Raw genomic sequence first — 25,498 nt, forward strand, 5'->3', positions numbered from 1 at the left:
ACTCCTTGGCTGCCATCTTGCCTTTCCCTCCCGTCACCTTCTCTCCCCCCTGCCCCCCGCCTGTCACACCTGAGTGTGATTTCTGATCTGGGGAAAGTGAAGCTCCTGGCACTCTGCACATGCTTGCTCCAACATTTGCAGGTCTTTAGAGCTCAAACCCATTTCAGAGCTTAAACAAAAAGTTTAAAAGTGGTGGACTCTTCCTTCCTTGAAGGTTTTTAAGCAGAGGTTGAATACCCATCTGGCATGGATGCTTGAGTTGAGATTCCTGCCTTGCAGGATGTTGGACTAGATGACCCGTGGGACTCCTTTCAACTCTACAACTCTAGGAGTCTTTGATTTCTGGACTGGCTTCACAAATGCATCCCTGAGGTGAGACGGTACCTGAAGAAGAAACACTTGTTGCCTAAAATGTTTCTGCTTGTGCGCAATGCTCCTAGGCACCCTGAGGAACCCTGCTTTGCACATGGCAAGGCTAAAGTTGCATCTCCCACCACCAGCCTCTGGATCAAGGTTTGATTCACTGCTTCCAGCTGCTTACACAAAGCTCACTTCCTTCTGGATGATGGATGTTGAGCCAGATCTTGATCTCACAGCATTCTGGGAGTCCTTCAGTATTGCTCACTGTATCACTTACATCAAACAGGCAGTGGGTCGTAGAATTGTATGCAACCAAGCCTGAAACGGTGGGTGCATGTTTGGTGGAACCTTGGGAAGGAAAGTGTGCACAATTTCAAGGGATTTCTAAACCCTGACACTGAGGTGGAGTACCTAGTGCACATTGCCAGGCATGTGGGCAGGGATGGCTTTGTTGGCCTCATCCAGGAAGAAGTGAAAGAGCTCATTGTGGCAGCGCTGGGGAAACTGGTCAGATTGAGTTCAGAATGTGAGGATGAGGGTGGTGAGCAGGAGCCAGAAAGTTGGCAACTGCAGAATTTCCCCCAACTCTTCCAAGTCATAAAGCACAGAAATGATCTGATTGCAGAGTTTGAACCCCTCATGGAATGCAGCTTGAAGATAATCTATGGTATTACAGACACCAGGAGACCCTACAAGAAAATGTTTGATGAGCTGGAGGTGTAAATGATTACCAGACTTTGCAAAGCTGCTCTCACTGGAACAAGTCTGAATTAATTGAACCAAATAGTCTTAATTGGATTTTGAATAAATGTGCCATTGATTATTACTGTTTTGAATTTTAGTGTTATCTTCCTTAGGAGAAACAAAAAATTCCTTCCAGTAGCACCTTAAAGACCAACTAAGCAGCACCTTGGACGCAGGTGGCGCTGTGGGTTAAAGCCTCAGTGCCTAGGGCTTGCCGATCGAAAGGTCGGCGGTTCGAATCCCTGCGGCGGGGTGCGCTCCCGCTGCTCGGTCCCAGCGCCTGCCAACCTAGCAGTTCGAAAGCACCTCCGGGTGCAAGTAGATAAATAGGGACCGCTTACCAGCGGGAAGGTAAACGGCGTTTCCGTGTGCGGCTCTGGCTCTGGCCAGAGCAGCGATGTCACGCTGGCCACGTGACCCGGAAGTGTCTCCGGACAGCGCTGGCCCCTGGCCTCTTAAGTGAGATGGGCGCACAACCCCAGAGTCTGTCAAGACTGGTCCGTACGGGCAGGGGTACCTTTACCTTTACCTTTAAGCAGCACCTTAAAGACCAACTTCCTTAGGAAGTCAGGCAAACCACGGTTCTGAATAATGCTTTTTATAGGGTAGGAACTCTTTCTGCCCCACACCCCTTCCCAGCCAGACCCACTCTCCCCAGGTGATCCCCCCCCCCCGGCCTGCTGTATTTGACAGGTTTTTGCCTGGCTAGAATGAATTATTGAACTCTGGTCATGCCGCTGGCTAGCCTGGATGGAGGAAAGATGAGGCAGTGGTGAGCGTGTGTCAGGGTTTTTTAAAAGCAGGTTTTCAAACTACACAAATTCCCCATCAGACACCCACAGCAGGAAAACAAACGAGAACCTCAAAGGCACACAAAGCCCACTCTGCTCCATTGGCTTCCAGCCTCTGTCCGTGGTAGTTCTGCTCCACCATGCAGTGAGTATTCATTAATGGACCCGACTTAGTTCAGGAACCAGAAGCAGAAGGACTTTAAGGGTTTTTAGGAGGCTGCGATGCAACCTGCCCTGCCCAAAGTGCCAACCCCAGAGAAGAAAGTTTGGGCAGTTTGTCTGAAGCATTCTTAATACTGATAGAATTACAAGCCTGGTAGATGAAGGGAACGCAGTGGATGTAGCCTACCTTGATTTCAGCAAGGCATTTGACAAGGTGCCCCATGATATTCTTGTAAAGAAGCTGGTAAAATGTGGACTTGACTATGCTACCACTCAGTGGATTTGTAACTGGCTGACTGACCGAACCCAAAGGGTGCTCATCAATGGTTCCTCTTCATCCTGGAGAAGAGTGACTAGTGGGGTGCCACAGGGTTCTGTCTTGGGCCCGGTCATATTCAACATCTTTATCAATGACTTGGATGATGGACTCAAGGGCATCCTGATCAAATTTGCAGATGACACCAAACTGGGAGGGGTGGCTAACACCCCAGAGGACAGGATCACACTTCAAAACGACCTTGACAGATTAGAGAACTGGGCCAAAACAAACAAGATGAATTTTAACAGGGAGAAATGTAAAGTATTGCACTTGGGCAAAAAAAATGAGAGGCACAAAGACAAGATGGGTGACACCTGGCTTGAGAGCAGTACATGTGAAAAGGATCTAGGAGTCTTGGTTGACCACAAACTTGACATGAGCCAACAGTGTGACGCGGCAGCTAAAAAAGCCAATGCAATTCTGGGCTGCATCAATAGGAGTATTGCATCTAGACCAAGGGAAGTAATAGTGCCACTGTATTCTGCTCTGGTCAGACCTCACCTGGAGTACTGTGTCCAGTTCTGGGCACCACAGTTCAAGAAGGACACTGACAAACTGGAACGTGCCCAGAGGAGGGCAACCAAAATGGTCAAAGGCCTGGAAACGATGCCTTATGAGGAACGGCTAAGGGAGCTGGGCATGTTTAGCCTGGAGAAGAGGAGGTTAAGGGGTGATATGATAGCCATGTTCAAATATATAAAAGGATGTCACATAGAGGAGGGAGAAAGGTTGTTTTCTGCTGCTCCAGAGAAGCGGACACGGAGCAATGGTTCCAAACTACAAGAAAGAAGATTCCACCTAAACATTAGGAAGAACTTCCTGACAGTAAGAGCTGTTTGACAGTGGAATTTGCTGCCAAGGAGTGTGGTGGAGTCTCCTTCTTTGGAGGTCTTTAAGCAGAGGCTTGACAACCATATGTCAGGAGTGCTCTGATGGTGTTTCCTGCTTGGCAGGGGGTTGGACTCGATGGCCCTTGTGGTCTCTTCCAACTCTATGATTCTATGATTCTATGATAATTTATGCAATCCTTGATTTAATTCTACCCCTATTTCGCTTTTGTGGATACTGCTGCTGACACGTCTGCCTGCCACTGAACCACTTAATAAACACACAAGCCTAAGCTGTCCAATGTTACCGGTATTTAACTGTGATTCCTACATTGCGGGGGTCCTTCGGGTTCCCTCCAGTTCTCCGATTTTTCAAACTGCACGTTATCAGCTTTTCAGCTGCACCCGCCCCACAACTCCACATTTTGCACGCTACAAGCAGCGGGGGTCTCGGTCAAACCAGCCAAGTCTAGGAAGGGCAAATGGCTCTGCCTGCGTCTCCCCCCCCCTGGCTCCCGGCCCCGCTCACCCTCGGCCCCCGGCAGGTTACCTAGAAAACATGTGGCTCTCCGTTGCCAAAAGATTCCCCATCGCGGGGCTGGACGGAGAGGCACTGCGGGGCGCCGAGAGTTAAGGCTGGACGGTCCTGGTTGAGGGGCCCCCGGGGCCCTCGCCGAGCAGACGCCTCCACTTCTGCCGCAGCTGCATCCCCCGCGCGGGAGCGCGCCCGGCCGCCTGCGCGCCGCCTCCGCTGCCCACCTTCCCTGACGCGCCGCCGCCGCTGCTGCCGGGCTATAAAAAGCCGCTTCGCCGCCGCCACGCAGCCGGGCGCTCCACTCGGGCGGTGCGAGAGCCGAAGCGAGCCTCGACGGGGCGGCTCCCCGCGCTGCCTGGCGCCGCAGAGAGCGAGGCGAGTGACCGGTTGCGGAGAACCCCTGGGCCCCCTCCCGTTGCCCGACGGGCGCGGCAGCCTCGACGCAAACCCCGCGCAAGTTTCCGCGCGAGGGCCCCAGCCGCCACCCCCCGCCCCGTCTGCTGCTGAGGCAGCCCCCATGCTGCTCCCGCTGGCGCTCCCCGAGTTACCCTGAGGGCGATGGAGGGGACCCCCTCGAACGGCTCCAACGCCTCGACGAACGCCTCCCTCGACGAAAACCAGTTCGTGCAGCCGGGCTGGCAGGTCGCGCTCTGGGCGGTGGCGTACGCGCTGATCGTGCTGGTCTCGGTGGTGGGCAACCTGGTGGTGATGTGGATCATCCTGGCGCACAAGCGGATGCGCACCGTCACCAACTATTTCCTGGTCAACCTGGCCTTCGCCGAAGCCTCCATGGCTGCCTTCAACACCTTGGTCAATTTCACCTACGCCGTCCACAGCGTCTGGTACTACGGCCTCTTCTACTGCCGTTTCCAGAACTTCTTCCCCGTCGCCGCCGTCTTCTCCAGCATCTATTCCATGATGGCCATCGCCGTGGACAGGTGAGGAAGATACACCGGCGCGCGGGGGCTGGACGCCGGAACCTGGGTTCTGAGCGTTGGGATGCGATGGGAAGACGCACGTCGAAGCGGGAAAAGAGCCCGAAGAAAGGTGCTAGGGAAAAACAGGGGAGGTGGCTGAAGAGGCTGGAGTGAAAAGTGAGAGGTTGGCCAGCTTGGGATCAAGTCCTGACGAAAGTTGGGGAGCTGGTTTGTTTGTTGCCTGCAGGGCACAGCCGTAGTGGAGAGTGTCCCTGAGCAAGTGCAGGGTGTATTTTCCCAGGTTGACTGACTGCCTCTCCCCCTGTTCCTTCCGTGTTTAAAAAGGTCACCTGTCAGGACTTGGGAGAGGCCCTTCTGGATCAGAGGGTGCTTTTGGACTAGGGATAAAAAACTTGAGGGTCAGATGTGGCCCTCCATGTCTCTCTGTTGGCCCAGGCGGCCTTTACCAGCCCCACTTTTTAGCTGCCTGGAAAGTGTTCTTGAACTCTGGTTGTGTTTCTTGAAAGGCAAGATGGAAGATGGAGAGGCATATGCATGTGTGTGATATAAGGAGAAAGTGGCTGATCACTCTTTGAAACAGTGCTGGACTAGGATGGAGCTCTGGGCTGACCCAGCAAAGTGGTTCTTGCTGCTGCTGCTGCTTCTGCTTTTTAGGTATTAGAATTTATTGGATTTCTTATGCGCCTTCTACAAGCAGCCTCAGCCTGACTTACAAATGGTGCAAAAACACAGACGGTAAATAAAGCCATCATGCTAAACAGCTTGCCTCAGGATGAAATGGATATAGATTGGATATGAATATGGTGTTTTCAAATCAACCCTGACAAAGATTCAAAAGCCTTACATGCAGCAGAAAGGTAATGTTGGAAGCGCACATAAGAACATCAGAAGAGCCCCACCAGATCAGGCAAAAGCAAACCCGTTTTTAGTCTAGCATCCTCTTCTTACAGTGGACAACCAGATGTCCAGATGTGAAACAGGACATGAGCACAACAGCACACGCTGCCCACTTGCGATTCCCAGCAGCTGGTATTCAGAGGCATATTAATCTCTGACAGTGAAGGTGGAACCTAGTTATCATGGCTAGTTGCTGTTGAGAGCCTTGCCCTCCATGTATTTGTCTAAAGTCCACTCTTTGGGGTTACATTCCTTTTATAATAATAATAATAATTTTATTATTTATACCCACCCATCTGGCTGGGTTTCCCCAGCCACTTTTGGGTCCTGCTGTACCATGGAGATATGGCTTCAAATCCCTCCCTGGTCTCACACATGCCTGGGGCAAACTAGCACCTCCCACATTCAGTTCCACACCTGTGAAATGGCAGGCTTTGCATCATTGCCCTAAAATGAAGAAACCAAAGACTGATCACAGCTTGTTGTACTCTTATGAGACTCAACTGAGTCGTTAAGAGCGACCAGAACATCTCTGGTTGGAATCTCACCTCAACCAAGACCACACTTGGTGACTCTTTCAACCTCATCCCCCTGCGGGGATGATTATTACTATAGGATTGAAATAGTACAAGGAAAGTACGTCAAACACTAAAAAAAAGCATTGCAAAAATGCAAGGTGTCTTTTAACCTTTCATCCAAGGAGCTCCAAGAGCCACATATATTATGATTCCATTTTATCCTTGCAAAAACCTTACAAAGTAGGCAATGCAAGCAAGGTGTCTATCCTGTGGCCCTCCATAAGTTATTGGACGCCAGCTCCCACCAGCCCTAGCCAGCATGGCCAATGGGCATGGCTGATGTGAGCTGGAGTCCAACAACATCTGTTTTTTAAAAAAAATAATATTTAAGAGTTTGAAAAATACAAGAAGAAAAAAAATGAAAATTAAACATAACAATATAATAAAAAACAAAAACAAAAACACTACATAACACATTGAATTAATAAAGTAGAACAAAAACAATTAAAAACAATTCCAATATTTTCAATCTTAACTTTCATTCACTTGTTTCATTGACTTCCTCATGCCTCCCTTTTTGTATTCCACTTCAATTAACTATTTCAGCAAGTCCTTTCCATCTTCATCTATTTTCTGTCCTATAATTAATCTTAACATATTCTAACCTGATTTTTTCCCTTTAAAACATTAACAATCTATCTGTACCTAGTTCCTTATAACATTTCTGCCAAAGCCATATTGTTTCATTCCACCATTTTCTAAAGCTCATTAATTTTACAATATTTCTGTAAGTAATCTTTAAATTTTTTCCAATCTTCTTCCACCGACTCTTCTCCCTGGTCTCGGATTCTGCCAGTCATTTCCGCCAGTTCCATATAGTCCATCAACTTCATCTGCCATTCTTCCCGGGTGGGTAAATCTTGTGTCTTCCAATACTTCGCGATGAGTATTCTTGCTGCTGTTGTTGCATACATAAAAAATGTTCTATCCTTCTTTGGCACCAATTGGCCGACCATGCCCAGGAGAAAGGCCTGGAGTCCAACAACATCTGGACCAGTCACCACCTGGACCACTCTGGCTACGTCCAAGAATATCACTGTGTTCAGTATACCCCACTGATTCTTGAAAATAACTCATCTTTTTGTTGTGGTGGTATTACTGTTTTAGTTTATGACTGTCCTTCACTCTACAGACCCAGAGTGGGTTGCAATGATTTAAAACATGGTGTTAAAAACAGGTTTTTAAAAAGGCACACCACACATTCCTATGCCAGTTTACTCAGACGGAAGTCCCACTAGGCTCAATGGTTCTTTAGCTGTGGTTCTTGCACTGCAGAGTGCTGGATTGGATGCATGGGCGTAGCCAAGGGGGGTGAGCAATCAAAATCAATGCAAATCAATACAGATATGAGGTTCTCTCCCCCCCACAAAAATCCTGGCTAGGCCCAAGATTAGATGACCCTTTGGACCATCCACACCTTCCATCTGTTTCAGAAGAGCTTGGGAGAAAGAATCATAGAACTGTAGAGTTGGAGTGGTGGTGGCAGAATAGTACCTGCTGCCTTCATGAAAAGAATCCTCTTTAATAGTTCCCATGGGAAGAGAGTTGTTAGACACCCATACATTGTAAACATCTCTCTGTAACCTGGTGGAATTCAAAGCTTTCTGTTTATCAGTGGTGAGGCTCTTCTTGGCTTTAGCATTCTTCTTCTTTTTAATTTAAAAAAGGTCTCCACTTTCCAATATTCCTCATGTAAGAGGTTCTTGTGTGCATGCATATATGCATTTTGAAGCACAATATCGTTTTGTGAAATGAAAACCATTTGTTCTTGCAGAGCAGTAGCAGAATAGAATACACACTGCCCTTCACAATTGGAGCTAAATTGGAAAACAGTGTGGTTTCCCCGTTGACGACCATAAAACATTCCCAAGGTATAAAGTAAGGAATTCTCGTTATCTCTGGAAAAGATTCGTTTCTAGAGTGTTGCTCATTCCATTCTCCAAGTTAACTAGTTTTCACTTGGAGAGTTAATTGAAAAGGAGGCATGTTGTGTTGGAAAAGGCTCATCTGCAGTGTCATCAGAATGAGACAACAGAATTAGTCCTGATATATGGATCCTATGTGGGATGTGTAAGAGAGTGGGTTGCCTTTGTGACACCAAATAGAAGCATTTAGATGGTTTCTGTATATGCCATAAATCTATGAAGATTCAGCAAAGATGCAAAATATGGCCATTTTGGCTCCAGAAAACTTGTATCCATGAACACGAGTCATATTCCTCCATGGATTGTGACTAATGTTAAACCTGCCCAGTTACAGATAAATAGTTCCCAATGAGATCTTTCCTTGGGCTGGTTTACTCATCCATATGCATATCTTGCTATTCTGATACTTGCAGCTGAATACACATGAGCATGTGAAAAGTTTTGTTTTGTTTTAAGTCACTTTGGAGGGTATGAAAGTTCCTCTTTGTGAGAACATATTTGCAGCAGCCCATTTGCATGTTCCAAGTCACCCCTTAATGGTAAAAGGGTAAAGGTACCCCTGACAGTTAAGTCCAGTTGCAAACGACTCTGGGGTTGCGGCGCTCATCTCGTTTTATAGACCAAGGGAGCTGTTGTTTGTCCACAGACAGTTTTTCCAGGTCATGTGGCCAGCATGACTAAGCTGCTTCTGGTGCAACGGAACACCAAAACCAGAGCAGTGCACAGAAACACCATTTACCTTCTCACCGGCGGTAATAGGAAGACCTATTAATCTACTTGCACTTTTTGGGTGCTTTCGAACTGCTAGGTGGGCAGGAGCTGGGACTGAGCAATGGGAGCTCACCCCATCGTGGGGATTCGAACTGCTGACCTTTAGATTGGCAAGTCCAAGGCTCAGTGGTTTAGACCACAGTGCCACCCGTGTCCCTCCACTTGATGGTAATAGGCATCAAATAATGATCATGCAGATGCAAGGCAGGTTTTTGTCACACACCGAGGTCTCATACTCGGGCATAAGGTGGCAACCGATAGCAAGGCATCTGTTGCAGATCTTGGTGTGCTGGCTGAGAGAGAGGAGAAGAGTGGAGTGTGGAGGAGCAGAATGCAGAATAAGGGATAAAACAAGGGGGAAAGGAGGTGAAGGGCTGTCTCCCTTCTCATACCCTTCTGATGAGATTTCATAGAAGTGTTAACTGATGGAATGCTGCATCCATGTCTAATTCTTTCTCCTCAAAGACTCCTTGCATTTCCCCTCCCCTCCCTTTCATAGTCCTTCAGCTTCCTAATTTAGCCAATAGAGAGTCCCAAATTATATTGTGTGGCTTGGAATAATTGTCTGAACGTTGTAATAATGGGCTGTGCTGGATTCAGGCTCACTCAGCCTGATCTTTGCATGTGTTGTGGAAACAAAGAACTTGCCAGGATGAGAAAGAGGAAGCTGGCAGTGTGGTGCAGGGGAGATTTGGGCAATGACAACACATCACATGGCCTTCCCCAGCCTGGTGCCCTCCAGATGTTTGGGACTACAGCTCTCACCAGTCCCAGCCAGCACAACTGTGCAAAATGCACATTAGAGCAAAATTTACTGTTGGAGTAGCAGATGTACTTGTCAGCATCAGTCAGCAAAGGCTTTGCTCCCAGATTTGGAAGGAAGACATGGAACAGGGCCAGCATTAGCTGAGGAATAAAACAAGCAAGATATGGGAGGTTCCTGATAGGAACTTCTGATTCCTCTCCCTCTCCCTTTCTTTCCGTGTCTCTCTGTCTCTCTTTAGAGCAGCCATGGGGGATTCTGATCAAAGGAGCAGTGCTGGGAGGGAGACTTTTAACCCATTCCCTCCTGCACCAATTCCCCAATCTAAATCATTTCCACATCTCCCAAGCTGCTATCAGTCCTGCAACAGAAAAAAAATTGCAGGCATGTTACAAGAACATGTATTCCTGCCCACCCCCAACCCTGTGCGAATAACAGCAGTTGGGAGTTAGATCAGGGAATGGCAGAGGGGAGAAGGATTAAACATCCCCTTTATAAGAGCCCAAGAACATCAGAAGAGTTCTGCTGGGTCAGGCCAAACGTAATAATAAGAATTTATTATTTACACCCTACCCATCTGGGTGGGTTTCCCCAGCCACTCTGGGCAGCTTCCAACAAAACATTAAAAATACAATAAAACATCAGACATTGAAAACTTCCCTAAACAGGGCTGCCTTCAGTTCATATAGGTTGGCATTCTGTTCTTATACTGGCCAACCAGAGGCATAGGAAAAGCCCCAGAGCAGGAGCTGAGTGCAGTTGCCTTCTGCCTTTGCCCTGGGAGGTGGGACAGGATGATGCTCTGATGAAAACCGGAGCCTCTCCCCAGCTTTGTTTCTGTATTAAAATAAAAGGGGAGGAAAGTGGGGCAATCTACTCTGCCATGGTTGCTTTGGTCTTCTTGAGGACACAACTTTTTATTGACAAACTGCAAGAGAGAAGATCAGATGGGCTTAATGTGAAATTCCCCTTGGCCCTGAACTGTCCTTCTGCATCTCACCCACAAGCCCTGATGTCGTAATGCTTAAGGCCTAGATCCAAAGAACTGCAAAATGGGTGGGGGGCGTGTGCTGATGGGGGTCTCCTGTTTCTCAGGCAACCATCTCTCATGGCAAACTTTTATTGAAACCTAGAGGAGTTTCTACACTGACTTTAGACTGGGAGGGGGAGGCTGCTGTTTGTGGAAAGGAAACAAATATGTGACAAAAATCCATTCATAATGCCCAGGCCCTCAAAATGTGCCAAAAATAGTTCTTTGGATGCCAGCCACAGCATTTGCATGGGGCTTGAGAGTGTTGGAATTGTTTCACATTCTCTTCATGATCTTTTTGAAAGGCCAGTGGGTTAGCTCAGTATTATTCTCCCCACATTGCAGAGGGAAGAGGAAAAAGCCGCTAGGAGAGTGACTTGCTTATTTGAGTTTGGAGCACAGGTGAGATTGGAAAGGAAGACTTAGCAGAGAATTCCTTCCGCTGCTCTGTTTCTCCACTGCCTGTCAGATCATCTGCAACTTCTTATTTTGATCAGCTTTAAGCAGATAATATCTCTGAGCAGCCTTCACCAATTGAGACTCTCCAGAGGCTTTAGAGTAGACTATACTCCCTTTGGAGATGTGTTACTCGCACAAAGCAGCAACACGTGTGCAAAGGGGCTGTGTGTTTAGCCCTGTCTGTGAGGTTGTGAAGGGATAAACTCTGCCTCCACAGTCAGAGGTTGACAAACTGCAATTAAAACATATGAATCTCTGTGATCCATGTGCTGGGTAAATAACAAAAGAATTGGCAGGGTCAGTCTAGATTCAAAACATGCGGTTAAAACATAACTGCAATTAAAACATATGAATCTCTGTGATCCACTTGCTAGGTAAATAACAAAAGAATTGGCAGGGTCAGTCTAGATTCAAAACGTGCGGCTAAACTTCTGGGGACTAGTAGTAGAGTTTAATTTCAAAGTCAAGCTGCAGTATAGCATGGGAATTTAGGCTGTTAAACCTTTTGCATTTCCTGTTTCATCCACTGGCAAAGTGCTTCTCCCTTTTTACTCCTCCTGCAATGAACAGACCACACACTCTTAAGCCAAAGGTCAGAGTCATGCATTTATCCAAGCAGCAGCAAGGAGAACACTGGCAGAATACCCTTGGGTAGAAAATACAGAAAGATAGCTTCAAACAGGTGTTCTAAGCTTGGAGCTTAGCTTGGACACACCTTCCTCGGTCAGTTACATGGTGCAGAGAGAAACAGAGCAGAACCTCCAAGTCTCCCTATTTTCCAGGGACATCCCTGATTTAGAGAAGCTGTCCCAGTTTCTGATTTGATCCCGGAATGTCCCGCTTTTCCTTAGGACATCTCTATTTTCACTGGAGGGTATGGAGTTATCTGACTCCCCCCCCCCCTCAAGCTGTATAGGGAAGTTTTAAAAAAATGTTTAATGTTTTGTTATGTTTTATATATGTTAGAAGCTACCCAGAATGCTGGGGCAACCCAGTAAGATGTGTGGGGTATAAAAAGTAAAATTATCATTAAGGAATGAGATGTCCCTATTTTCATCAGAGAAATGTTGGAGGATATATAAGAGAGGGAACAGGAAGAGAAGGCTTGACTTCCTCCCTCATCGGAAAAGAGGGGGTGTGACATAGCCAACTCTAGGAATCTAACTCTGTGGTCTTAACCCAGTGGCGTAGCATGGGTTGTCAGCACCCGGGGCAAGGCAAGTAATTTGCGCCCCCTAACCCGTGGATTTGCGCCCCCTAACCCGTGGATTTCCCTAACCCCCAGATGTTGCGCCCGGTGCGGCCGGCCCCCCCTGCACCCCCCACGCTACGCCACTGTCTTAACCCTTTCGTGCACTAACTAACACTCATGCATAGTTATGTTTGAATGCCATTTCAAACAAGAGGCAGGAATGCTTCTGAACACCAGTTTCCGGGAACTACAAGTTGGGAAAGAGCTGCTGTATTCAGGTCCTGCTTGCAGGTTTCCCAGGTTGGCAATGGTGAGAACAGGATGCTGGACTAGATGGGCCATTGGCCTGATCCAGTAGGCTCTACTTATGTTCTTAAGCTGGGAGACTCTTCTATCTCTTTAGGTTCCTTCATGTGCTTTAAAACCATAGAAGAATAGAGCTCTAAATTGCACAGGGGGTGTATCCTGAGATTTGTTTTTATGTATCTCTTTAAAAGATTTTTAGCCCACCTTCCTGGGCATGCTGCCCTCACGAGGAGTCTTGCAAGTCTCAAAATGCATGGAAAGACAATTAGAAAATAAGACATGCACTCTCTCTCTCTCTCTCTCTCTCTCTCTCTCTCTCTCTCTCTCTCACACACACACACACACACACATGCTAACAGCACAATTCAGCCAAAGACTCCCCACTTCGGAAGGGGGACTTGCACTGCCCAATGGCAGGGCTAAATGTGCAGCCACTGTGTGTCTTCCCCCGACTGAGAGCTCTTCTGATGTTTGAACTCCATCAGCCCCCATGTCATGTAGACATGATGGCTGGGGCTGATGGGGATTGTAGTCCAAAACTTCTAGAGGTCACTGGGTTGCAGAAAGCTCCTCTAAGGTCATGTTTAGAGGGTCTGTCATTGGTCTCTGGGAAACATTTGCTGTTCCAGTTAGTAACTTAATTTTCTGGACAAACGCACCATGCACATAAATATGCTCAGCGTACAAGACAACAAGCTCAAAGCTCACAACACTGACACATCCCAGCAAATGCAAGGATCAGAGATTGCAAACTGCAAATCTGAAATTAGCGCTTGCATCAAAGGGAGAAGAGTGTTTCCAATGTTGATGTGCCCTAGAAGATTAACACCTCTCCCAATGACTCAGATGGGCAGACACACAACAGCTGTGTAAAAGCTGCTATGAAAATACCGAACCAGTATCAAAGACAACTGCATTTGCTACTCATCCACAGCAGGAAAAATGGCAAAGAAACACAGAATATCACATCACCGATGCTCTCCTAGTGCAAGTGATTAATCTCTGTCAGTAGCAGCCGTGTTTGTATTCTGAAAGCTTCTTGAAGTTTGAGCCAGGCAGTTGTTCTCTGGAATAATATTCCATCGCAGGGGGCTGGGTGATTTTGAGCTTTCAAAATCTACTCTTTCAAAATGGTTTACTATAATTCATATCCCAAATAATGATGACAATGAGGTGAACAAATCCCCTGAGGAGGACCAAAATTTTTCATTGAATTACTCCAACTTTTGAGAAGCATTTTCAAAGTAATTCTCTAAACAATGCTCTCTGATGCTCTACAAAAAGGGCAATAGCGTTGTTTTAAAAAATACCTTGATTTGCTTTAGGGATTATTGTGGCGCTGAGAGAGTAGCAGCTGCAAGTAGTGACGGCCTCTGGTGCTTCCAAATTTTCTTTTAAGCATACAAGCAGAGCTAGAAATTTATTAATGTTTCTTGGAACAAAAGTTCCTTGGCCAACCTTTCACAGGAACAAAATCAGGATCCGTCTGAGGAGAGACTCACCATCGGATGTTGTTTTTTAGGGGTGGGGAGGAATATGTGTTTATTTAGAAGATCAGGCAAAGCTGATCTTTAAAGCAGCATTAGTTCCCTCCCAAGCAAACACCAGCTCCTCCTTTTGTCTCCTTTGTGAGCCATATTAAAATTCCAAAATTGTTTCTGCCTTCCCCTGAGGAAGTAGGGTTTGTGCCCAGGTTAGCAACTACCAGCCATCAAAACCACCAAGCAGATGGACCTGTGATCATCTTATGAGGCCCTTCTTTGTGTGCTTCCTCCACAAGAGGTCCAAAGGGTGGCAGCACAGGAACTGGCCTCTTATGTGGTGAGCCCCATGGAGATTTGCACATTTCTCTATCCGTGGGGGTAAAGGTGGGGTTCCCCAGACTGGCAGAGCAAAAAGCCTCTGTGATTCCCCTTCAGCTCCTCATAAGCATCCCTTGTGCTACAACCCCGTCCTTCATCCCAGAAATGCAGGAGGTGTGCACCTTAGGAACTAGCAATGGTACTCTGTGTGTGTGTGTGTGTGTGTGTGTGTGTGTGTGTGTGTGTCGTGATAAATAGGTGGAAATACAGTATGCTGTTCATGTGCTTGAACTGATATGTTCTAATGAGTGTCTGAATCACTTCTCAACAAGATGTTTGGTCTGCCGTGAACATCTGTAAGGTCTCAGCTGGTTGCGCACAAGAGCTCCTCTGAATATCAAGTAAAGAATGAAGGTTTTCCATACCCAAATGGCAAACGCTTTGCAAAACAAGGCAGTACAATACAGGCTAACACCACAGTTTAACTCTGGCAATTTCATAGGTCCGTTTCCTTTTGGCTTTGCTTTTTGGGATTAGCTGCCTGTCCTTCTGGGTTTCATGGTGCTCTGGAACCCGGTGGTATCCCAACCTAATGCCATCCAGTGCTTTGTGGACTGCAACTCCCATCAGCCCCCAGCCAGCACAACCATATGATGTTGGTGCTGATGGGAGCATGGTCATGCTGGGGGGAGATGCCAGGTTCAGCCCCAGCATTTCCAGGTAGGGCTGGAAGAGACACTCACCTGAAATGCTGGAGAACAGCCGCGAGCCATTGTGCACAAGGGTGGTGGATTGTGCTGGATTAGCGGGCTGATGGTATAAGGCAGCTTAATTCTACTAAGCAACGGTCCACAGTGCAAAGAAGTTGTTCCTTTTGTCTGACCAGAATCTCATGAAAATCAGTTTCATCTGATGACCTGCACTGCAGGGGGTTGGATGTCTTGTAATTTTTTTAATAGACCTCTATCATGCTCCTCCAATTGTCTTTTTGACCCCCTCCCCGACCAAAAAGTTGCAAATGCTTTATCGTTTCCTTATACAGAAGGTTTACCAACCCCTATCTTGTTTTGGTGGCCCATTTCTGAACACCCCAAAGCTCTAGGGCATCATTTTGGAGATAGATGGAGCACTGTGTAGGGAAAACTGGGCTTCCGAAGGGTATGTACTAAGGACCAAGGAAAGCAAAATGATGAGCTTTGGTGCCATTTCCAAGGTCTCATGCCTTAGAAGGGCAACTAAGGATCACAGCTCCCAAGTTGTCTCACAACATATAAAAAAGATAAAACAGATTCATTACGGAACTGCAAACCATGAAACCACTTTCAACAAAATGCTAATACATCTAAAAACATTATAATGGCAGCAATAAAGCAGTATAAGCAGAAAGCCAATATAAATATAAATGCTACCAATAAATCCAATAAGTTTACAAACTGCAGCAGGAAAATGCAAACTAACTAAAATATCAAGTTGAAGGCACTTTGTTTTCTTGTTGCAAAGTCTCTGGAGTCCATTTAAGAAACCATAAAGATGGGGACATGATTGAAAATGAGCCAGTCTTTCTGCCTACCAATGCAATACTTCTGATAGAATCACAGAATTGTAGAGTTGAAAGGGCTACCAAGGGCCATCTAGTCCAGCCCCCTGCAAGGCAGGAATCACAGCTAAATCATCCCTATCTGACCTCCCTGGTTGTGGGCTCTTGAGGAGTCACAGGGGGCAATCCTAAGGCGCAGGCAGGTTTGTTCAGGTACAGGCAGTCCTTTCAAATACATTTGTTTTGAGCTTAAAATTTTAAAAGCTTTTAAAATGGTCCCAGAAACAAACTGGCAACTAGTTCAATTCATGCCCAATAAATGTTATATACTCCAATTGCCTTCAGATGAACAGCTTCAGGTAGGCAGCCCCACGTAGAGACATAACACCAGTCTAATCTGGACATAATCAAGATTGTGGCAAGCTCTGCTTTTTCTCGATAAGGTTGCAACTGGCAAATCAGCCTAAGCAGATATAAGGTCCTCCCAGCCCCAGCCCCTCCTGTGCTTCTACTGACAGTGCCAAGCCTAGGAATTGCTTGTCATATTGACGTTGCTGAGATTTTTAGCCCTCTGCTCAGCTAAAAAAGGCTCACAGTGAAGATTTAGACCCTTCAGAAGCCTTTGTTTGAACTCGCCTCCTTAGGAATCTTGACTTTGCAGCAATCTCCAGCACAACAGCATCTTTGACATCATGGGCTCAGTTTCAGCTGATGCAGCCTGAGGATGTGGACAAGGCGCCTCCCTCAAACTTAGTCCCTCTTGGTTTATTAAGGCATGTCTTTGGGGGGGGGGGGTGGCGGCTGCTGTCTGGGTCCAGGATCAACACATTCTTTTTTACACCAGTGTGGTGTAGTGGTTAAGAGCGGTAGTCTCATAATCTGGGGAACCGGGTTCAAGTCTCCACTCCTCCACATGCAGCTGCTGGGTGACCTTGGGCCAGTCACACTTCTCAGAAGTCTCTCAGCCCCACTCACCTCACAGAGTGTTTGTTGTAGGGGAGGAAGGGAAAGGAGAATGTTAGCCGCTTTGAGACTCCTTAAAGGGAGTGAAAGGCGGGATATCAAATTCAAACTCTTCTTCTTCTTCTTCTTCTTCTTCTTCTTCTTCTTCTTCTTCTTCTTCTTCTTCAAGTATCTTTATATTGCTTTTTCACATGTAATAAACAACAACAATAGCAAGTAAGTAGTCTTACTTCTTAGGAAACAAGCGTAACAGCAACTTAAAGGTGGGACTAAGTTTATGATAAATATTAAAGTTTCTAATGCAATAAGTGTCTCTCTAGGGTGGTGATTGGTTGTTGTGTCTCATATGGGAGATAAATGGATGCCAAGTGTTGCAAAAGAATCAAGTCAGGGCAGCCCCGTGGGATTCTTCTGCCTGAAGTGTGCTGCTTCACCCGGTCTTATGGGTGGGCTGGCCCTGGATCTTGCCTCTGGCTGGACAGGTCAGTTTCTCAACCAGAGCAGCAGGCTACACCTGAGCAGAACATGAGTCTGTCGACAGGCCTGTTATAGAAAGCCAACATTTAATGAGCAGCGACCAGCAAAAATGTCAGTATATCCTGATGAGTTACATGTTGACATCTTAAAAGATGTGTTGATTCAACCACCTTGAATCGACATTCAGCCACCTTGGACTTACTGGTTTGTGACAACTAATGCCCAGTCACAGGCTCCCCCTTTATGGAGAAGGTGACTGAGAGGGTTGCGCCAGCACAGTTGCAAGCATTCTTGGCTGAAATTGATTACCTCAGGGTTCAGAGCAGATTATATTCAGAGCAGAAATAGTGACCACTCTGCAGAGTTGTTGTGAGATACCATCTGCGAATCTCACACTAAACACACTAAAGCATAGTGTCATTGCCACTTGATTATTACTGCATTTTTACACACAAAAAGGGGAGGTGACTATTTTCCTTAGACAAATGCAGGAAGCAGAAGCCATCCCCCAGCTTTTGTTGAAGGAAACCAAGAGCACTGTGTATGCCATCCTGCTTGGTTCTCGTTGGCCTTGAAGGGCCAGTGACAGATTGGTTTATTGCTCCCACTGGATTAGGGATCAGGGTATTTTGGGATCTTTCCTCTGTACTGCTGCTTGGAAATAAGGAAGGACAAGGAAACATGCTAGTTGTGAGAAACAGTTTCCCCTCTTCATCTCTGGGGGTTCCAAGTGTCTCCAGAGCACTGGCATGTCTCTTCTATGCCAGGGACAACTAGTGACCCTCTCACTCTGATGAGATCAAGGCTCTTCTCATCACCAGGCACCAGAGACATGCTCTTACATGCCACCCCAATCTCTGAGTGGTGAGAGAATCCAGGGGTTCCAGCTACTAACCCAGTTCTGGTTTCCTTGGAATGAGGAGACTATGGTTGTTTTTAGGATTTATGGTTTTATTTACACACATATAAGGTGGACTCACAGCATTAACACCCCAACAGATCTTGCCTCTCCATTGGTCACAACTTTGGATCCAGCACACAGCAAGCAGGTCTCTGTGTCTCCAGCTCCCAGTCTTCTTCCAGCTTACATGCACACACACCAGCTATTTTTCTCCTAGGTAGCAGCTGGAGGAGGAGGGTGGAGTAAAGGCCCACCCCTTAGCCTTGAGGGCACCATCACTGACTCCTTTTGGAAATGAAGCACTGTCCAGACCCATTAAATATTACTGAAATCTCCAGAACGAAACAGAAACATCAAATGATACACCCAACATATCCATACAATGTATTGTGCTGTCCAGCACAGACCCAGAATCTTAGAAATAAAATACAACTCCAATAATTAAAAGGTGTCTCTCTCTCTCTCTCTCTCTCTCTCTCCCCTATTCCAGCCTGCCTTACTCTGCTTAAGGCTATGCAGCTCTTGGAGAGACATTGCCATCCTTTTGTTCTGTGTGGCATTCAGAGAAAGAAAAGCCACCACCCTGTCAAGATGGCGAATTTGCAAGTCAACAGCTTCATCACATGATCAAAAGTTGCATTCAGTTTAGAGCTAGAAAACAACCAACACGTAATCATTAACCCTTTAAGGAGCTTAGCAACTACTTAGAAAGCTACTGTGGAAAGATCCAAATGGTAGCAATATACATTTAGTTATTCTTCATGTTAAACCTTCATTAATACACATAAGCATTTTCCCATTTCTGTGTGAATTAAACTGTGTGAGATCAATACAGGATCTCAAAGCAGCTGTCTTATTACAAAAGAATTTCAGAAACAGACTTGAAAGGGAAGTTGCTGAAATACGGTACAACTTATCACTAAACTGAAAACCATGGAAAGACTTGGTCTTAATAGAGATATTGAATTCCTGTCTCATTACATATGCTAATCATCTACATACTATCCCTTGCTTTTTCCTGTAGGACTAATTGCAATGTTAACAGTCATCAACAGGTTTACCATACCCATTGAGTCAATCACCCATCGCCTACTACCCTCCTGAGAAAAACCCCACCCCATCCTCCCACCTATATATAAGGGTCTGGTGACTTCTGTTTCTTTTTTATATATATAAATATTTATTGAGATTTTTTAAGTACAAAATGCAAAAATAATAAATAATATGACATGTATCATAACATATTTTCAAAGCTTCTTTGGACTCCCTCACGTCTCCCGCTCCCACTTACATCATTGTAAACTTTTTCCAGCAATTTATCATCTTGTTTACATTCTTAAATCTCGTTCATTTAATTTAGTCTAATAATTCTCCAAAAGTTTTATATTTTCCTCAATCTCATTTATCGTCAGATTCAAATCTAATTCAGTGGTAGGCAATTATTTATGATCTAGCATCCTTCTTAGCATTCAACCAAATTACAATACTTTTGTAAATAAACCTTGAATTTCTTCCAGTCTTCTTCAACCCTCTCTTCTCCCAGCTCTCGAATTCTACCAGTCATCTCGGCCAGTTGCATATAGTCCATCAGCTGCATCTGCCACTCTTCCAGAGTGGGTAGATCTTGAGTTTTCCAGCTCTTAGCAATGAGTATCCTTGCTGCCGTTGTTGCATACATAAAAAATGTTCGGTCCTTCTTTAACACCTTCTGGCCGACAATGCCCAGAAGGAAGGCCTCTGGTTTCTTAGTGAAGGTATACTTAAATACCTTTTTCAACTCATTGTATATCATTTCCCAGAAGGCCTTCACTCTAGGGCAGGTGGTGACTTCTGTTTCAGTGTATATGAAGAAGTGTACATGCACACGAAAGCTCATACCAAGAACAAACTTAGTTGGTCTCTAAGGTGCTGCTGGACATTTATACACACATACCACACACACATATATAGACTGCGTCAGACCAACACAGTTACCTACCTGAATTAAACCAATTATACTTAACTGACCCTGTAGAAATGGCCCTCAGACCCGTCAGTGTTCCCTTAGGACTCTTCTCTCCTAGTCAGAGCTTAACAAATGACTCCTCTGACAGCTTCTCCATCAGTCACAGTTCTTTCACTGCCACCACCTGAATTCCATTCTTTTCACTCAAGTGTTTATAGCACCGCGACACTTTTTTACTCTCCTCCATGATATTTCCATCACCCCCTTTCTTTCCCACATATTCACCCTCCTCCACCTTCTCCCAGTAAAAGAAAGCACTTCTTCATGCTGCACAGACTATGGAACTCCCTCCCACAGGAGGCAGTGATGGCCACCAACTTTAGAAGAGGATGAGATAAATTCTTGGAGGAGAGGGCCATTGATGGCGTCTAACCAGGATGGCTCTGCTCTGCCTCCACAGTTGCAGTTCCCCCTGGAGGAGGCAAGAGTGCTTGCATGCTCGGCTTCTCTTCTGGTTGGCCCCTGTGAGAACAAGATACTGGGCTAGATGGCCCATTGGCCTGATCCAGCAGGCTCTTTTGTTCTGAACCATTTCTTCATAGCACACACTCTTCCCTTTCCCCTCTCTATCACTCTTAATGCCCATGTGTTCAGCCCCCCAACCCGCAGTCCTACCACTCTGTGACCTTTTCTCCATCTCTCCTCCCCACTACCTTGCTTATTGCACTCTTGCTTGATTTCTGACTCCTGACTTCCCAAGTGTTTCTGCTATGTTGTTTTAGCTTGTAAGCTCCTCAGGCCTCTTGGCTCTCCTTTGGTTCTCTGCTTGGGGACGCCCCCACACCCCACACCTCTGTGGCTTTTTCTCCCTGCCAATTGGGCATGGATCCTTTGTCGCCATTGAGTCTGCCCCCACATTTCTGGGATGTGCAGTGCTCCTCTAGGAGATGCTCTGCCCGCCCACTGGAGCTCTGAGGAGGCAGCAGCAGCAGAAGAGAAGGATGTGAGTCATCATGGACCTTTTGGATGGAAGAAAAGGGAGCCGAGGAAAGAGAGGGTGCCCTTTTATTTCTCAAGCACCTATCATGAAAACATCTTGTTGGAGATTAAAATAAGCCCCGTTCACAATACAATAACAATACAATAATTCCAGCTGCATTAACTGTCAGTACAAAAAGTAGCTGTCAGGGCTGCCCGAGGTCCCAGCTCACAAAGGACCAACGCCAGTCCGTTGTTATATACAAGAGTCTTTATTGAAACGCAGTTTCGATTTCAAAGCCGCGGCGTGCAGCCCTACGTCTTAAACCCTAGACTGCTGAAGCTCCGTCTGAATCTCCACCCCCCAGACACCAGTTTAAGACTCTAGCCTTGCTCCACCTCTTCCTTTGCTCTTTCCTCCTCTGGGTCCACCTGTCCGCTGGGGTGTTGCCCTTTCTGGACTCTTCTGATGCTGAGTCCCCGGATTCTTCCCCCTGCCTCCGGTCCGTGACAGACTCCGAGAGTGATCCCTCCGGGGAGCGTGTGTCGGGTGCTGGTTCCTCATCTGATGAGAACCCCTGGAACGTGCTGACTGAAAGTGTGGGTGTGAAAAGATATTCGTCAAAATAATCTGCCGGCATGGGTCTGTGTGGGAAGTGCGTGAAACTCGTCTTTGAGGTAGTGCTCCTCCACGGCATAGTACGGTACCCACCTGTTGGCGCTGGCCGGGGTACCTTCCCTGGCAAGGAGATATTCCACCCCCTCTTCCCCCCACCTCGAGTCCAAAATCTCCGTGACCTCGTTGAGTGGCGCCGCTCTCAGCGACCCCCCCCCTGTTGGCGATTTGCGGGGTGGGTCTGGTGCGTTCCCTGGCGCCTGAAACCTGTGGGGTTCCTTGTAGGGTGTGAGCACTGATCTATGAAAGACCGGGTGCATTCTGGAGCCCTCCGGGAGTGTCAACCGGAAGGCTACCGGATTGATTTGTGCCTCGACTTGGTGCTTGTGTCTGAGCTTCTTCTTAGCTAACGTCCTGGCCGGCACTGCCTGGGCTGCTAACCAGACCCAGTCCCCCACCTGGATGTCTTCCCCGACTCTCCTGTGCCTGTCTGCCTGCACTTTGTATGCGTGTTTTGCTAGTTCTAAGTGCCTTCGGAGCTGCTCGTGTACCTCCCGTAATTCCGCTGCCCAGGCCTCTGCTCCCTGTGTCTCTCCCTCCCCCACTTTCTCTAATCCCGGGAAGGTCCTGGGATGCCGCCCATTGTTGGTGAAGAACGGTGTCATCCCCGTGGACACGTGCTTCGTGTTGTTGTAGGCAAACTCGGCCAGCGGTAGGTAGTCCACCCAGGTCGAGGGCTGTTGATTCGCGTTGTACCTCAGGTACTGCTGCATGATGGCGTTGACCCTCTCCGCTTGTCCGTTGGTCTGCGGGTGTCGTGCCGATGCTAAGTTGATCTTGACGTTCAGGATGCCCAGCAGCTTCTGCCAGAAGCTCGAGATGAATTGGCGACCCCGGTCGGACAGGATGGACCGCGGCAAGCCGTGAACCTTGAACATGTGGTCTATGAACAGCTTGGCTGTCTGTTCCGCTGTGGCCACCTTCGCGCAAGGAATGAAGTGCGCCATCTTGGTGAACAGGTCTACGACCACGAGTACCGCCGTTTTGCCTCGCGAGCTGGGCAGATCTGTGACAAAGTCCAGGGCCACTTTCTCCCATGGTTTGAGCGGTGTCTGTAGCGTTTCCAGCAGCCCCGCTGGCGACCTGTGTACTGGCTTGGCCCTTTGGCATGTGTCACACCTAGTGACGTAATCCGCGACTTCTCCTCTCATCTTGGGCCACCAAAAGTCTCTGGCTACTAATTCCGCCGTCTTGTCCTTGCCGAAGTGCCCGGCGCTGGGCGCGTCGTGTAACTGCTGCAACACTTTCGCGCGGAGGTCGTCTCCCGGCACGTAGAGGGCCCCTTTGCGGATGAGCAGTCCATCGCGTATCTGAAATTCGTCGTCCTTCGCTGTGCCTCTTCGCACCTCCTCCATCTTGGATTGTGCGAACGAATCCGTCTGCAGTGCACGACGTACCGCGTCCAGATCCACTGTAGCTGAAGCGCACGCCCACGCATTCGGTGCGAAAATGTGTTTGGCTGCCACCGGTGCCGCTTCCTCGAGATACTGCGGCTTCCTGGATAGCGCATCCGCCATGACGTTGTTGTCTCCCGGGATGTATTCTATCCAGAAGTCGAAATCCGCAAAGAACTCCGCCCATCGGATGTGTCTCTGGTTCAGGAACCGCGCCATGCGCCAGTACTCCAGGTTCTTGTGGTCCGTGCGGACCTGCACCGTGTGTTTGGCTCCGATGAGGAAATGCCGCCACGCTTGAAGGCTGCATGGATGGCCAGCAACTCCCTGTCCCAGATGGTGTAATTCTGTTGAGTTTCCTGGAGTAGAATGCGCACGGCCTCCAGTCCAACACCGAGCGGACCTTGGTGCTATCCATGGCGAGTCCCTTGTCGGGCAGCTTGTAGCCCAGGAAATCCACCTCCGTCATGTCGAACTGGCACTTCTCCAGTTTGGCGTAAAGTCTGTGCTCCCGTAGCCTCTGCAGGACCTCCTTGACGTCTCTCTCGTGAGCCTCCTGCGATTCCGAGAAGATCAGGATGTCGTCTAGGAAGCAGATGCACTTCTTGTAGAGGAGTCCCGCTAGCACGTGGTGCATGAAGGCTTGAAAACAATGGGAGCCATTTTGCAAACCAAATGGCATAACCCTGTATTCATAGGTGCCCAAAGGCGTAAACATGGCTGTCTTCCACTCATCGCCCTCCCGCATGCGTATAAGGTTGTACGCACCTCGAAGATCCAGCTTGGTGAAGATGCGTCCCTTCCTCACCGTCGCGAGCAGGTCGTCGATCTTGGGCATGGGGAATGCCGTGGGCTTTGTCCTGGAATTGATGATCCGGTAATCAACTATCAACCTCCGTTGGGGCGTGTCTTTTTTCTTCACGAAAAACACGGGACTGCCCCCCGCTGCTTTGGATTCTTGGATGAATCCCCGCTTCAAGTTGTGATCTATGAACTCCCTGAGTTCTTGCAGTTCGTCTTCAGACATGGAATACAGTTTCCCAGTTGGCAGCGTCGCCCCCGGCAGGAGGTCAATCTTGCAGTCGTAGGGCCTGTGGGGAGGCAGCTTGTCCGCTTCCTTCTCGCAGAAGACCTCCAAAAACGCCTCGTACTTGTTGGGTACCGCTTGCAGCATGCCTAAGTGTAGCTGCGGTTCATCCTCTTGCCCCTCCTCTTCCTGGCTAGTCAGGATGCAGTGTTCTGCGCAGTATGAGGAGCCGAAGGTCAATTGACGCTGGTACCATGCTAATGCCGGGCTGTGCCTGTCCAGCCAACTCATGCCCAATACTATGGGCGTGTCTGACAGGTGGGTGATGTTGAAGCTGATGACTTCGCGGTGATTTCCAATTCGCATCACCATTGGGGGCGTTTGCTGTACCACCTGTCCTCCCAGTAGCTCTCTTCCATCGACCGTGACGACATTTAGGGGCATCGTGGCTGGTAGAAGCGCTATGCGATGTTGCTTGATGAAATCCACTCCTATAAAGTCTGCATTACTACCACAGTCAACGGTAATAGGGACTTCCATGGTGAATCCATTGGGTAGCTGGAGCGATGCGGTGAGTTGCACCACTGGTTTGGGTGGGAGGGGGTCTGTGGGCTGTAAAATCTCTGGGGACTGCTTCACTGACTCGCCTGGCTGGGCCCCAGTGCCTCTGCCTCCAACCAGGCTTCGTCGTTTCCCTGTAGCTGTTCCCCCTGCTGAACTGCTCCTTTTACTGTTGCTGAGGCTGCAGTTTGCCTCTGGAGCCTCTGGGGACACCCTTTGGCCATGTGCTGTGCACTGTCGCAGATGTAACACTTCCTGCTCCCTCTAGGAGTCTTCGCCTTGACTGCTCCTGGCGTTTGGGCTCTGGTTGCTGTCTGAGCCCTGGCACCCCCTATCTCCATTGGCTCTTCTCCCCCTCCCAGTGGAGGCGTGGACTGGGCGCGTGCTGTTTCTCTGGGTAGGAAGGGAGTCGTTCTGGCTGGTGTGCGTGTTATACGTCCCTCATCCCTGCTCCAAGGACGTTCTTCCAGACGCACCCCTATTGCCAGCGCTCTTTGCACGACTTCTGTGGTGCTGTTAGGTCTCTCCCCTCTCGCCAGTTCGTCTTTCACAGCCCCATTCAACCCCTCCCAGAACAGATCTCTGACGGCAGCGGAGTCCTTCTCCCAGCCCAGCACACTTACTAAAGCAAAGAAGCGGG

The 25,498-nt window shown here is 47.9% G+C and overlaps 1 protein-coding gene across 1 annotated transcript in view; it reads left to right on the top strand.

Moving 5' to 3' along the window:
- The first annotated feature begins 4,066 nt into the window (after window positions 1-4,066).
- Window positions 4,067-25,498, top strand: part of TACR1 (tachykinin receptor 1) — a 63,520-nt gene continuing 42,088 nt past the window's right edge. The window contains exon 1 of the mRNA XM_079987543.1: window positions 4,067-4,676. Coding sequence (XP_079843669.1) covers window positions 4,297-4,676 — 380 coding nt within the window. The 5' untranslated portion in view covers window positions 4,067-4,296. The remainder of the gene's footprint in view (window positions 4,677-25,498) is intronic.

The sequence above is a fragment of the Podarcis cretensis genome (genome assembly GCF_951804945.1).
Source record: "Podarcis cretensis genome assembly, chromosome: 8".
In the NCBI taxonomy this organism is placed as follows: domain Eukaryota; kingdom Metazoa; phylum Chordata; class Lepidosauria; order Squamata; family Lacertidae; genus Podarcis; species Podarcis cretensis.